Here is a 15,567-nt window from a genome sequence, read left to right on the forward strand (position 1 = left end):
AAAGTGATCTGGGAGCAGGATATCTTCAGAACAACCTTTTCTGGTATCCCCAAAACAGCATTACACTCTAGTGACCAAAATCTGCTGGTAGTCCCTGGCCCAAGAACACCCAGCTATCCTCAACCACAGCCAGAGCCTTTTCAGCCCTGGCTCCAACCTGATGGAATGCTCGTCTGGGAGAGATCAGCGCCCTGTGGAACTTGTTACATTTCTGCAGGGCCCACTAAATAGAGTTGTTCTGCCCACGAGTTCTTGTATTGTGAGAAAGTGAGAAAAGTACTTCTTTCTCTCCTTTCTCCATCCCATGCATTATCTTGTAAACCTCTATCATGTCACCCCGCAGTCGACGTTTCTCCAAGCTAAAGAGTCCCAAGCGTTTCAACCTTTCTTCATAGGGAAAGTGCTCCAGCCCTTTAATCATTCTAGTTGCCCTTCTCTGGACTTTCTCCAATGCTGTAATATCCTTTTTGAGGTGCGGTGACCAGAACTGCACACAGTACTCCAAATGAGACCGCACCATCGATTTATACAGGGGCATTATGATACTGGCTGATTTGTTTTCAATTCCCTTCCTAATAATTCCCAGCATGGCGTTGGCCTTTTTTATTGCAAACGCACACTGTCTTGACATTTTCAGTGAGTTATCTACCACAATCCTTGTTCCCCACTGATCACCAGTGCAATGTTTATGGTTTCCAAAAAATAACTAAAATGCTTCATTAAGATCCTAATCTGGTGGAACCACTCTCACTTCATGACTATTAGGAAGTCCTAAGCAATGTTCCCTCTAAGCTGCAGAGTCTTGTGAGCAAAAATTCTACTTTGTGAGTTACTCGCATTAAAATTGTGAGCTACTGGCATTAAAGTTGTGAGCTACCGTATAAATTAGTGTGTTCTGGGGTCACTCTTCCTGAGCCAAGACAAAAATGTGTGAGTTGGAGCCTAAAAATCTTAGCTAGCTCACGCTAACTCAGCTTAGAAGGAACACTGGTCCCAAGATAGTTTCTTTTTAACAGACTGAATGTTCTTAAAATAATATTTAACCTGCTTTGGAGGAACATCACTGTTTGAAAACAAGAACAAAAACAATAAAGTGTCCAGTCACCTAATTGAAACAGTTTTTAAAATCAGGTTTCCTACAGTCTGGTCACCAGTTAATAATTTGACAGACTAGCCTCAATTTGAGACTCTTAAGATTATGGTTGGATATGAATCCAATTCATTTGGGGAAGATGACAATAAAATTTGAAATCAACAAAGAAAAGAAAACACAGTTTTTGAATAGCATCTGTAGAATTGATATGTGAAAGCCTTTTTTTCTTCTTTGGAACAATTTAGGCAAATCAGATATGGCCTGCAGTTGGATTCTACACGTTTGCTTGGAAGTAACATCAACCAAATCAACTGGGACTAAACCTGCAGAATAACACTGCAGAGGATCATACAGGTATGCTGGAAGGAACTTCATACCAAAACCAGTAACATTTGCTTTCATACAAACATCATTTATGCAAGCTGTAAATAACAGTTTGCTTTTGATGCTTCTATTTTAACATAGTTGCAAAAGGAATGCTAACAGAGTAAGGGTCTTGAGATCAACATTGTATTTAGCTGAATATACTTTATCAAGAAAAAAAGAAAAACTGTATTTGTAGTTGTGGAAGCATGAAGTCTTAGTCAGTAGTATTATGGAAGAAGCAAATTCATTCCATGCAATACCTCTGGTACAGCAAGAAAGAACCAGGAACATACCCTTGATTCTTCATTGGATATGGATTTGGTTTTGTAAATGCTTTGTCATAAATAAACAACACACATGTCTTTTCTCTGGAAGTACTGGGAGGATTAGTCATTGTTTAGTGCCTGATTCAGGAAGGTAGAGTGCTGTGTAAGTGCTGAGCTTATTCAGTGCCTTCAAATTCCTCACAGGAAAGACAGCTATCAAAGTGTATTATGCCACACACATATGGACAAAAATAAGAATGGTTTGGTCGATTTTTTTGCTCTTGACATCATTTATTTCTCTCCTCCTACACAGAGAGAGATAAAATGAATTTTACTTAACTGCAACTGGAAAAATATAGACCTTCAACTGTGTGATTATAGTTATTTATTGGACATAAATGGGACATGAACAAACAGATTGTTTATTCTGAAATATCTATCCCATAGCATACAAAAGCATAAGCAGTACCAATATAAACAATACTGAGGAGAAAACTCAGAAGTCCCTATCAGAATCCCAATTTTAAATGGCATTTTGCCCTTGTGTATATAATGAATTGTAAAATGCAACACAGAGAATATGCTGAAACAAGTAACTTAGAATATACTTCTAAAGTGCTAAATCTATTCAAAGATATCCTGTCACTGAAGAAGTAAAAAAGCATGAATAATTCATATGCTAGGTAATGCTTTTCCATCAAGATTTTTTATTTCATTTCCCTCCCCTTGACAAAAAAGGGCTAAATTATTCTCTTTGGGGTTAAATCAACAAATACCCCCTCCCCCAAAACTATTCATTTAGCTGTGCTATGAAACAAGTTTAAAAAAAAAAAACAGCATACAACACAATACCTTGATCTGAATATTTCAACTCTCTTCAGGAAGGGCATGCATTTATTAAAAATTATCTAAGTGCTTAAGATTCTGTATCTTAAGGGAAGGAAAAATAAAATAATTCCAGAAACTGATAACTCTACTGCACTAGTGAGGGTCTGCAAGAGCAGTACTGATACTGTTATCACTCTTAGGTCTCAAAAGACAAATAGAAATATATTCACATAATGATGTCTGCATCAAACCAAATATTAACAAGAGCAATAATAAAATGTCAGTCTCTTCTGACTACATCAAACACACTGCACAATAAATTACCTAAAATGCCACAGCAACACAGTCTGAAAAAGTCAAATCACCCAACTCACCAAATGAATGAATGCAAGTATCAATAAGGTCATCTAGGCTGGCTCCCTTGGCTACGTGCCCCAGAGACATCGTTATTCTGAACTCAGCAGTCTGGCCAAGATCTGAATGGAAGCAATGCTGACAGAGCTGCTTCAGCTCAACAGCTGCCTTCTGATCAGAGCTGTATCCCTCTGAAGCTTTCCTAAGGGGGGGGGGGGGGGGGGGAGAACAGAAACATATGAAAACACCAACAGTTAAGTGAGAAATTTCACAAGAGCCTCTACAGCAAGTTGGAAAAGGAGAGACTCCCATGAATTGGGTTACTCAAACATTCCCCTCCCACTTGGAAAATCCATCAAATAAGGTTCTCCCACTTTTGTAAAAAAACTATTCCCTAAATTTGTCATTTGCCACTACAGCACAAAGAGTTCTTCATTGTCATTATTTCTATCTATTACTGACATTCTAAATGAAATATGATACAGGGGGATTTCACAAGCAAACTAATCACATAAACCCTTTCCACACCATCAGTCAACATTAGTTTGAATGGCCATGAGAAGGAAGAAAGACAGCAGTAGGCAGGCCCTGACCCAAATCTGCACATGGTCATTTGAATGTCTGTATAGATTCATTCAGGTATAAACATTTAGAGCTTTTTCCTCAAGACTAGGAACTCTGAAAAAGCCATGTTAACAGTTTACTATAATGTATGGAAGAAGAGCCATCGCTCCTCTGGACACCAGCAGGGCAGGGCAGGGGAGGGCAGGGTTGCCAGATTCAGGTTGGGAAACTCCTGTAGATTTGAGGATGGAGCCTGGAGAGAACAGGAATCTTAGTGAGATACAATACCCATAGAGCCCACCTCCAAAACATTCTTTTCCCCCCCAGGGGAACTGATCTCTGTAGTCTGGAGATGACCTGCAATTACAGGAGATCCCCAGGCCCCACCAGGAGGCTGGCATCCTTAGAACTTCCACTGAACATGTTTAGGAACAGAAAAAACAGCAAACGCAAGATCAGTTTAAACTATTCCCTTATCAAAATCTTTTAAAAATTGCTTTTTTCATTGGTTTAAAAAGCATTTTACACATGGTGGTATATAAAAATATTATTCCAATTCCATTCCTTTGTCATAGGATGGGGTACAAAAAACTCTAAATAAATAAATATTCAAGCATAACCAGGAACTCAAGTCATGCTCAAAGTTCTCAGTAGTTCTAATTATGTTCTTTGGGATTATATAAACATACTAGAAGACTTTGGGGGAAATTATAACCCTTCATCCCAAAAACACTGAATTCACCAAGAGAAACATCAGTTCTACTCCATGTCTTCCAAGTGATTGGCTGCCAAACAGTCCTATGGAAAGAGGTGAAGTCCAGTACTTGTGGACACTGGAGGCAAGATCTGTTCATAAGCAGCATTCAAAAGTAAACATGATTGTTTCCTTCACCACACCTATAAGACCATCCCATATTGTGAACACTATTCTGTCATGACAAGCACTGAAGTTTGTTTTGAACCTCTTGCATAATTAAAGTGCAATCTGGATATAGCACTTGATCAATAAAGACAAACACCAAGAGTACATTCCTTATTTATTTAGAAGTTCTATACACAGTCTTTCAACAACTGATGTCCAAGATGACTTAAGAGATCAATGCAGATATAATTACAAGCCAACATGAATTATGACCTTTAAAGCCCTTGATCACCTAGGACTCATATATCTGACTCATATACCTCTCTCACACCTCAAGCAAACATTAAGACACATTTTGTTATCTTTACTGTTGGTTGTCTCTCACAAGAAGCACATTTCAGTTTCCTGAGAGGATGAGCATTTTCAGAAGTAGCTCCACAACTGTGGAATAGATTGCTAGAAGAAATGAAGCAACTTTCAACTTTACTGCTTTTAAATCTGAAAGACCTGATTCTTAAAATTGGCTTTTGGGCAATTCTGTAATAACTGGAAGGAGAACATAAGAATTAAATTAACTGTACTGGGTTTTAACTGGCATTGGGTAAATTATTGCGATCCCCTATGGTCTTCAGAAGAGGGGGATATAATTATTCCAAAAACAAAATAAATAGCTATAGAACAATTTGTACTTTTCAGGCTGGTGACTACCATCCAGCTCTAGCACTGTCAATAATTAATTTGTCAACTATTTCTACAAGCACTTTTTTTCTCTGAGTTGCATTGTCCAAAAACAATTGTTTAGATATGGATCTCTCCAGAATCTTCTGCCTCAAAGACTGAGGCAAAAAATTCATCTATTTTCCCTGCAGTTTCTCAGCCTTCACCAATAATGTTTTCATACGTGTGCTATCAAATAGTCCCCACTGCTGGTTTCCTATCAAAGCTACAGTTAAACATTATTTGTTTTAATTTGTTTTGTAATCTGCTCTTGGGATGTGGGATACTATAGTACAGTCTGACCTCATCAGACCTTGGAAACTGAGCAGGGTCAGTATTTGGATGGGAGACCATCAAGGAGACTTTGCACAGGAAAGCAATGGCAAACCACCTCTGCTTATCCACCTGCCTTGAAAACCTATGCAACTTGACAGCACCTTACTTACATTTCGATCCTAAAATCATCTTATTCTATATTTAGAACTGGTGCCACAGTTTGTCTTCTATATGGGCAAGACTTTCAAGATTTACTTGACACTACTATTTGACCACTGCTTTTGTTCTTGTTTGTGCCATTTCAATATGTTTCATGCAAACGTCAATAGTTGCTGCAAGCAAGGGGTCGTTTTGTAGAAAAAAAGGTGGTGGAGCTCATCCAGGGATTGTTATGCAGCTGCACCTACTATTCAATGGACAAGGTGGGAAGGAGGAGGTGGAACTGTCAGAAAGGTTCAGGAGCTGTGCTCCTGTGAGCTCCAGCTGAATCCGAGGCCTGGTTGCAAGTAATCTCCAAGCTTCCAGAAGGAATTTGCCCTTCCTGATGGTACTTTGTAGTCTCCTTTTAACTTTTCATGCCGTTTTTTTTGGGGGGGGGGGATTCCTTTTAAAATTACAGGTTGGTTGGATTTTGTAAGGAATTCCATATATTTCAAATCTGATAGCATTTATTTCCATTTATTACCATTTATTTCCAAGGAACTGAAAAATCCTGTGCACTAGATACTGGGCTGCTGCTAAGAATTTCCATGACAAACTCCAAATCACAACTATCTTGCATGCTATCTCTTTATGATGATCAAAAATCATATTTTCCAGTCAATCCGAGCACAGAGCCACCCAATAGTTTTGTATTCACTAGGCAAGAAGAATGAAGGATGAAATTCTAACTCAGAGCCACCTGGGTTATTGAAAGTGCAGCCCCAAGCTGTTCCGCTCAGTGAGGCACAGTCTCAAGAAACTTCATAGGTTTCCACTGCCTGACACTGATTTGCCCGGGGGATGGGGGGGAGTTGAGCAAATTTCCTCTATCGCTAGTGGTTACAAACTTGTATCAAGAGGCAGAAGAGTTGAGCCAGCAATATGCAGTTTTTAGGAGTCTAACTTTATTTTTCTTTGGTGTTTGGTAGCCACTTTAAGTTTCCATTGGGAAAGAAATTTGGAATAGAATGTAATAATTAAATATTTTCCCTCAAAACGCTAACAGGTAAGACCAAAGGAACAGCTGTTATTTTTATCAGATGAGCAGTTTTTCATAGCTTACATTTCAAACTTATCACAAGACTGAGGCATTAGTTGCAGTTGGCTAGCAAACTAAGTAAATGGACACTATATGCCAAGTCATATCTAACCACAAACTGAAACATATGAAAAAGCTGTTAATAAATACACAGTGCAAGACATCAAGCTAGCTGCAAGTTTCCTTCACTATACAAGTGCAAAGGTCAGTACAGGGAGAAGAGGAGGACAGAAACTACCTATCAAAGGAATGGATAGAGGCCACTAGTACACTTTAACTACTGTCAGATCGAAATTAAATCTGAAGGAAGTGCATTTACCAAAGGTTTAATTAAAAGAACATTTTCAAGGGGGTGCAGAGGGTGTTTTCCCTCCAAGCCACCCATGCTGGAAAGCCCCCCAAACCATCTGTTATGCTGTAAGGATCTTGTAGATGCAGAAGTGATGGCTTTAGCAATGATGTCCTTATCAATCTTGGCTTTATCCTGCCTTTCCACTCAATTAGGGTCTTCATGTCAGCATCAAACTGCAAATCAACTTTTAAATACACGCACACACAAACATATATATACACAAACAGCAATTAAAACTAAAACAACAATGAGGATCAGTAAGGGAACATCAAATGAACTAAAAAAGGCTTCACCTGCTGGTGGAAAACAGTGTCTGAGGAAGACAAATGAAACTCCCAGGGGAGGAAATTCTATAGTTTTGTTGCCACAACCAAAAAAAGCCCTTTATTGGATTGCTACCGCTCTCATCTCAGATAAAAGTGCCCCCTGAAAATGACCAGACTGATTGAACAGGTTCATATAGGACAGGGGGCCACATGTGGCTCTTTCACACATATTGTGTGGCTGTCAAAGCCTCATCGGTCAACTTGGAGAAGACATTTCTCTCTTTAAATCACTTCCCCAAGCCAAGCAAGCAGGCAACTTCTATAATACATTTAAAGTTGCTTTATTTTCACCTCTTTCTTCCTCTCCTTCCTTCCTTCTTGTCTTGAGGTTCTCAAACATCTGCTTATTCTATGTGGCTCTTACATTAGGCAAGTTTGGCCACCCCTGATATAGGAGTACATGGTCCTTAAGGTATACTAGTCCCAAGCCACATAGACCTTTAAAGGTCAATATTAGTTCCTTTAATGGAGTCCAGAAGCCAATTGGAAACCACTTTAGGGCTGTGATCAGAAATGCAGTTTGATCCAATGTCACTGCTGTTCCCTTCCAGATTTAAAGTGCATTATCAGACAGCAACATCTACCTCCTGTTCCCAAGAAACTGGCAGTCCGTTATGACCAGCCTTCAAACTGGAGTTTTTAGGCACCAGGGAAAGACCAGATGTCAGTGCTTTCGCCCTGTGTTTCCGGATGTCTGACCTCCCCTGTTGTGAACTCAAGGCAGTTGGAAGTGTGAACTTTCATTCCACTACTTTAAAAAGAAAATCAAGTAATGATGTGTACATAAGTGGATCTTTGCCCCAGAGTTTTAGATCACTGATTGTGCATTTCTGCACCCAACACTGTCAGGATTGGGAACCCACAGGGGAGTTGTTTTTGAGAGACAATTCTCCCCTCCCCAAAACCCCTTCTTTTTCTTGGGTTTGGAAAGCAGTGGAAATAGTCCTTAGTTAGGTTCCCATACCAACAGGGAGCCTGGGGAGACTGGCAACCTACTCCCCATCGCACTTTTCTCCATGCAAATTGTTAGCAGAAAAAGGGTAGCTATTGGAGAGCATCCCATGATTGACACAACAGTAAATGTATTGAAGTCAGTGGGGCTACTCTCATGTAAATTTGCATGATGCTTACATTCCCCCCGCCCATTCCAAGGAAGCGAGGCAATGCAAAGGAGGCTGAGAGGGGCTGCAGTACTTGGCAGAGGGATTGAGGAGCCATCAAAAAGGAGCAGAGCTTTGGATACATGCTTATGCACATGCATGAAAAACCAATGAACAAAAAGGATGCTGCAACAATCTGAACGATCTACCACAGGGAGAGAGCACAGTGAAGTCAGTACAGGATGAGATGTCTGATCAAAACTTCCCATTATAAAATAAAACAGTACAATTAGAGGCACAGCTAGATTGCACCAAGCCTGTAGTCTGACTGCAACCTAGATGGAACAAGACTGGAGGAATATGGTCCTACTATCCACTCCAGTCAACATTCATGACACAGCATTCTGTACCAAATGAAGTTTCCAGACACTCTTAAAGGGCAGCCCAAAGTAGAATGCATCAGATAATCTAATCTAGATGCGACTACTAGGCATGCACCACAATGGCAAGATCTTTTTTACCCAGGAAAGGCCAAAGTTGTCTCACCAGTCATAACTGGTGGAAGGCACCCCTGGCTACCACTGCCATCTACTTATTCAACAGGAAGCCCAAGGCCAGCAGCATCTTCCAATCTACAAACCTGAAATCTGGAGGCTGCAGCAAGGGCTTTGCTTGGACATACATGCAAGGCAGGACAGAGGTTTAACCTCAGGCTATCTTTCCCCACCCCAAGATGAGGCCATCTGCAACAAGGTAAAAAATCAAATTCTTTACCTGCACATGCTGGTGGAGGGTGGGGAAAGAGGCAAATTCGCTATCCAAGGCTACAAACAACTCACTTGCACTTCTGAAAAGGAGGAACAGAGACTTAAATCTCCATCACATAAAGAGCAAATATACTCATGCACTGAATAGACAAAAGAAGGATCTATGATGATAAAGGATAAGGATATATAAACTATATGGGCATCTGAAGTTTCTAGGATGTCTTCCCTATATTTAATAGGGTTGCAATTGCTGGGAGGGGCACAAGTCCACCCACCCATATACGAAACAACGAAGAAGAGTAGCTCATCAATAAATTTAAGTTTCCCCCAATAGGACAAATCCATCTCAGGTCAGAAAACTAGTGCAGTGAGAGTGCCGAGCCCTCTCTCCCTATTGTTAAGGTCTCGATTCAAATTTGGTCCCTAGATGCCTCATAATTAAGTCTCAACAAGGACTTCCAGTGTACATGTATGTCTGCTTAACAAGAACCTATGAAGACCTGGAAACTCACTCATGTGCCACTTCACACCTCCCTCTATCCATTCTGTAAGTAGTACAAACAGTAACTGCCAGTATGAGAGCCAGTTTGGTGTAGTGGTTAAGTGTGCGAACAGCGCTGCCTTCGCACCATCCTCAACATCCACTTATCTGGGAGAGCTGGGTTTGATTCCCCACTCCTCCACTTGCAGCTACTGGAATGGCCTTGAGATAGCCATAGCTATCGCAGGAGTTGTCCTTGAAAGGGCAGCTACTGGGAGAGCGCTCTCAGCCCCACCCACCTCACATAGTGTCTGTTGTGTGGGGAGAAGATAAAGCAGATTGTAAGCCGCTCTGAGACTCTGAGATTCAGAGTATAGAGCAGGATGTAAATCCAATATCTTCCAAAATCCAGTATCTTCTAGAACTGGGATATATGTCCTCTTGGCCCTTGGTATATCTGAAAATGCAGTTTCTGGAAATTTTATACCAACGAAGTGGAGACAAGTTACACCTGGAAACTGAGCTAACAGAACTAAGTAATGGATTTTTTTTCTTAGGCAGCTTTAATTCCAGTATTAAAGGATCTGATACAATGGAAAGGTCATACACCTAGATACTATGCCTACTTCAAAAACTGAAAATGGATGTGAAGAATAATGTAATGATTATTATTTATGCCCAATTTGTCCTTTAACAGTGAAAACTATAAATGATCAGCAGCACAACCCTATGCAAGTCTACTCTGAATCCTACTCAAATTCTACTCAGTGAGACTTAATAACCAGAAAGTGTAAGTAGTTTTGTCCCGCAGATGTCCAAGATCTTAGCCCCTTGGTGGCCTAACTGTTCTTGGCTCAGAGAAACTATGAAGAATATTTTATTGAGGTTTATTATATGCTGCTTTCCAAAGAACCTGTCCAAGGCCACTCATAAACGGACATCAAAATTAACAGCTATTAAAACCCCAGCCAAAAAAATCCCTAAATTTGAAAAGTGGTAACCTGACAACAGATCGGGTAGCTCTTCCTTTTAAAAGTTATTACTAAGATTTAAAATAACCTACCCACTATGGACACTGCCGCCCCCACCCTTCGAGTAGCTACGAAGCAAAGAGGAGACCAGTGACCTCCACTCCGCATATCCAGACATTCCTCTGAGAAAGAAGCCGGCGGGAACATTCTTTTCACCCCTATTTGTCTTGCAGAGGCAAAGTTTCTCAACCTTTCCTACGGGAGACACATGCTCGTGCGTACGGGGAACACACATATGAGAAGCAAGGAGGAGACGACTTGTGCTGATCGCTTAAGGAACAAAGAAAAGGGAAGCAGTGTCGACAGGCACTGGGCAGACACTTACTGGCTCGAGCTCCCGGTGTCTGGTGCGTCCATGTTGGCGCCAGCCTCAGCCCCGCGGCAATTGCGTTAGCGCCCCGCGGAATGCCGCACGCAAAGCCCGAAGCCACCCACCCCGCGCGCTCCTTTCTGTCGGTCCCCATTGGCGCCCTCCAGCGGAGCTCGCCGGAGCCACTGTCTTGCGAAGAGCTCATATTTTGCGGCCGCCCGCTGGCGAAACCCGACGAGGCGAAGGTGGGCCTAGTGGGATCCTGAACCGCACGGGGAAGAGGCGCATTGGCGCTCTCGGTCTCTGCACGCGTGTCCGCGCTGTGTTTCTATGGTATCGCTGCAGGCAGCTGCCTTTTGTGCTCCTAGGCCTTTAATAGCTGCAGCAAAGCACGCTGAACACTATCGAGTGACGCTTCCTTCCCGCCTGAGCGGATGAGGAAGCTGCATCTGTTGACTGACTGCCTGTCATGTACTTGTCACAGAGTCTCAGTCAGGAAGAAAAGGCGGCCGACTTCCATGATGAAAAGCCCCGAGTGCCTCTCGGCTGCCAGGTCCAAACGTATCCTTCGAGTAGCCGTCCAGAAGTTAAGTCGCATTGAATTCTATGGGACTCGCTTAATTGTGCTTAAGATTAGAGCCTTGTGCGGGGGTTTTCTGTAAGGGAAATGATGTGAAATTCCCATTTCGTATGTTTTTTTTAGTCTAAAGGAGCAATAGTGAGGTTTGCCCGTACACCTGTAGGAATTATGTGCTGCATTTAAAAGTCTTCTTTTAAACTATTAAATTCTGACTCGCCCTCCCATCCCACAATGATGAAATGGCAACACTATTAGTGGAAGACATCCCCCTAGTGAGAAAACACATGGAATGTGTGGCCCAGAAGCCTTCAGTATGCTGGCATTAGGAGGAGGTGAGGAGAAAAGATTTCAAGCCTCACACCAATACCAACACCTTAATGGTGCAAAGAGAACACAGTTGCACATGGTATTGCTGTTGTCCCCTCCTCCACTGCAGTGCCGTTGGTTTGAAGGAAGCAAAAGTTGACCTTTCCATCCCCTGCAAAATGCATTTTAGGGAGAGTTCTTATCTGAAGAGACTTCTCCAAATAACTTCAAACACTATTTTTATCAAATGAAAAGGAAAAATAGCAATAATGCAACTGAAAGATAAATTTTGTTCATATGCATGTAACTGACATCTGTAGTTAGAGGCAGCTTGGGCGGGGTGGGGGGGAGAGTTCTCTATCAAATACTTTGTCAGGTTTTTTTTTAATGTAATTATATTTTCATTAAATATTTTGACTGACAACCCTGAATGACAAGGATCTACAGAACTGTCTTTCAGAAAAAGAGCAACTTAAATATGTGGTTTAAGTTAACAAAATGATATGCCCTGGCACATGCTTAATGTTACAAAACAAATGCATACATCCAAGAGTTGTGAAAGAACTCAAAGGTGAACTTGCAGATCTCCTGACAAAAATACGTAATCTTTCATTGAAATCTGTCTCCGTTCCTGAAGTCTGGAAGGTAGCAAATGTCACCCCCATCTTTAAAAAGGGTTCCAGAGGAGATCCAGGAAATTACAGGCCAGTCAGTCTGACTTCAATACCAGGAAAGTTGGTAGAAACCATTATCAAAGAGAGAATGAGTAGGCACATTGATAAACACAAGTTATTGAGGAAGACTCACTAACCTGTTAAGAGTTCTTTGAGAGGGTGAACAAACATGTGGACAAAGGAGACCCAACAGTTGTTGTTTACCTTGACTTTCAAAAAGCTTTTGATAAAGTTCCTCATCAAAGGCTCCTTAGTAAACTCGAGAGTCATGGAGTAAAAGGATAGGTCCTCTTGTGGATCAAAAACTGGCTAATTAATAGGAAACAGAGTGAGTATAAATGAGCAATTTTCACAGTGGAAGATGGTAAGCAGTGGGGTGCCGCAGGGCTCAGTACTGGGCCCCATGCTCTTTAACTTGTTCATTAACGATTTGGAGTTGGGAGTAAGCAGTGAAGTGGCTAAGTTTGCAGATGACACTAAATTGTTCAGGGTGGTGAGAACCAGAGAGGATTGTGAGGCACTCCAAAGGGATCTATCGAGGTTGGGTGAGTGGGCGTCAATGTGGCAGATGAGGTTCAATGTGGCCAAAGCAAAGTAATGCACAATGGGGCCAAAAATCCCAGCTACAAATACAAGTTGATGGGTTGTGAACTGGCAGAGACTGACCAAGAGAGAGATCTTGAGGTCATGGTAGATAACTCATTGAAAATGTCAAGACAGTGTGCGATTGCAATAAAAAAGGCCAACGCCATGGTGGGAATTATTAGGAAGGGAATTGAAAACAAATCAGCCAGCATCATAATGCCCCTGTATAAATCGATGGTGCAGTCTCATTTGGAGTACTGTGTACAATTCTGGTCACTACACCTCAAAAAAGATATTATAGCATTGGAAAAAGTGCAGAAAAGGGCAACTAGAATGATTAAAGGGTTGGAACACTTTCCCTATGAAGAAAGGTTAAAATGCTTGGGGTTCTTTAGCTTGAAGAAACGTCGACTGTGGGATGACATGATAGAGGTTTACAAGATTATGCATGGGATAGAGAAGGTAGAGAAAAAAGTACTTTTCTCCCTTTCTCACAATACAAGAACTCGAGGGCATTCAATGAACTTGCTGAGCAGTCGGGTTAGAACTGATAAAAGGAAGTACTTCTTCACCCAAAGGGTGATTAACATGTGGAATTCACTGCCACAGAAGGTGGTGGTGGCTACAAGCATAGACAGCTTCAAGAGGGGAATGGATAAGCATATGGAGCAGAGGTCCCTCAGTGGCTATTAGCCACAGCTTATCGTTGGAACTCTCTGTCTGGGGCAGTGATGCTCTAGGTATTCTGGTACTTGGGAGTAGCACAGTGAAAGGGCTTCTAGCCCCACTGGTGGACCTCTGGATGGCACTTGGTTGGGGGTTTTTTGGCCACTGTGTGACACAGAGTGTTGGACTGAATGGGCCATTGGCCTGATCCAACATGGCTTCTCTTATGTTCTTAGATGCTGTAGAGCATCAGCCTTTGTACAGCGGCCCATCATGTTTCGCGTTCTGCTACTGTTATTTGCTGACAGTTTCCTTAAAAAAAAAAAAGAGCTCCAGTTGCAAGGAAGAATTTAAGAGTACAGCTATATACCTGCATCATTGATATGACACAGTATAGCACAGCTCTTTGTGAACAATAAACAGTGTATTGTTTTAGTCTTTTCAAAATGCTTTCAGAGCTAACAGTTGTGAGATGCTGATTAGGAAGTCTTTGAGGATAAAAATAGCAGGATAAGTCCCTTTATGTTTCCCCCCCACACACACACCCTTGCTAAATTTAGTTTTATTCAGTGTTTACAAGATTGGTTTTGTGTGCAAGCCGCAACATCAGCAGCATATTATGACACAGCAAACTTCTCAAGAGTCTGCTTAATTTTTTGAGTTCTGAAATCTTAGAATCCAATAGGACACAATACATAATTTAAAAGAAAACAATGTGTAGTACTATGGAAACAATCTGCTGTGTTGCAAAATAGAAATAAAAGTTTCTTTTTGTAATAAGCAAAACAAAACTAATTATTTTACATATAATAAATTTATTTTTATGGCTTATTAATTTAAATCTCACTTTCCCCCCCAGTGGGGGCCCAAAGTGACTTTCAGCATTGATCTCTGTACCTCCATTTTGTCCTCACTAGAACCCTTTGAGACAGGTTGAGAGACAGTGAGTGGCCCATTGTCACCAAGAGAGCTTCCATGGTATAATGGGGATTTGAACATAGGTCTCTCAAAGCTCTTAACCACTTCAGCATGCTAGTAATGCCTCAGTGGCATTTTCATATATATGACATTTAACAGTGACTGACTCAAGCTGAGTTATGATTTGAATATAGACTAGGGTTGTCAGCCTCCAGGTGGGGCCTGGAGATCTCCCGCTTTTACAACTGATCTCCAGCTGGCAGAAATCAGCTCCCATGGAGGAAATGGCTGCTGTGAAGCATAGACTCTATGGCATTGTACCATGCTGAGGCCCCTCTCCTCCCCAAGCCCTGCCCTCTCCCAGAAGCACCCCCAAAGTCTCCCAGTATTTTCCAACACAGACCTGGCATCCCTAATGCACACTGATTATTAAGTCTCTCACAATAACACATTTCATACCTGGCATAACTAGTCTGTCAACAGAACCACTGTGATGTAGTGGTTAGCGCATTAGACTAGGATCTGGGAGACCAAGGTTCATATCCCACATCTGCTATGGCACTTGGTGGGTGACCTTGGGCCAGTTACACCCTCTCAAACTAATCTACCTCACAGGATTTTTCTGAAAATAAAATGAAGCAAGGAAGAATTATGTAAGCCATTTCAATTGTTTTAGAAAGGTGTTATGATGTTTAGGGTTGCCCTTGAAATGCATTTCTTAGTATAATGTATAACACAAGTCCAGGGATACAATTTTATATATACTTGACAGGAAGAATTGCAAAAGTGCTTTCTAACTCTGCATGAGGAATTAAAGTGGCCCAAACATATTGGCCACACTGCCTCTTTTTCTGGAACAGAAAACTACTCAGATTTTATGGTCTTAGAAAAATAATGACACTAAT

At 41.4% G+C, this 15,567-nt stretch overlaps 1 protein-coding gene across 2 annotated transcripts in view; it reads right to left on the reverse strand.

Annotated features, from left to right (window-relative positions):
- RASGRP1 (RAS guanyl releasing protein 1) overlaps positions 1-11,040 on the reverse strand; it is a 102,745-nt gene extending 91,705 nt beyond the window's left edge. For both annotated transcript variants that reach the window (XM_060261292.1, XM_060261293.1), the window contains exons 1-2: positions 10,949-11,040; positions 2,928-3,109 (exon numbers count right to left, since the gene is read on the reverse strand). Coding sequence is in view for 1 of the 2 variants with exons in the window: in XM_060261293.1 (XP_060117276.1) it covers positions 2,928-3,109; positions 10,949-10,980 (214 nt within the window). In the remaining variant the exon portion in view is untranslated. The remainder of the gene's footprint in view (positions 1-2,927; positions 3,110-10,948) is intronic.
- Between the last annotated feature and the right edge of the window lie 4,527 nt (positions 11,041-15,567).

Source organism: Heteronotia binoei, chromosome 21 (genome assembly GCF_032191835.1).
Source record: "Heteronotia binoei isolate CCM8104 ecotype False Entrance Well chromosome 21, APGP_CSIRO_Hbin_v1, whole genome shotgun sequence".
In the NCBI taxonomy this organism is placed as follows: Eukaryota; Metazoa; Chordata; class Lepidosauria; order Squamata; family Gekkonidae; genus Heteronotia; species Heteronotia binoei.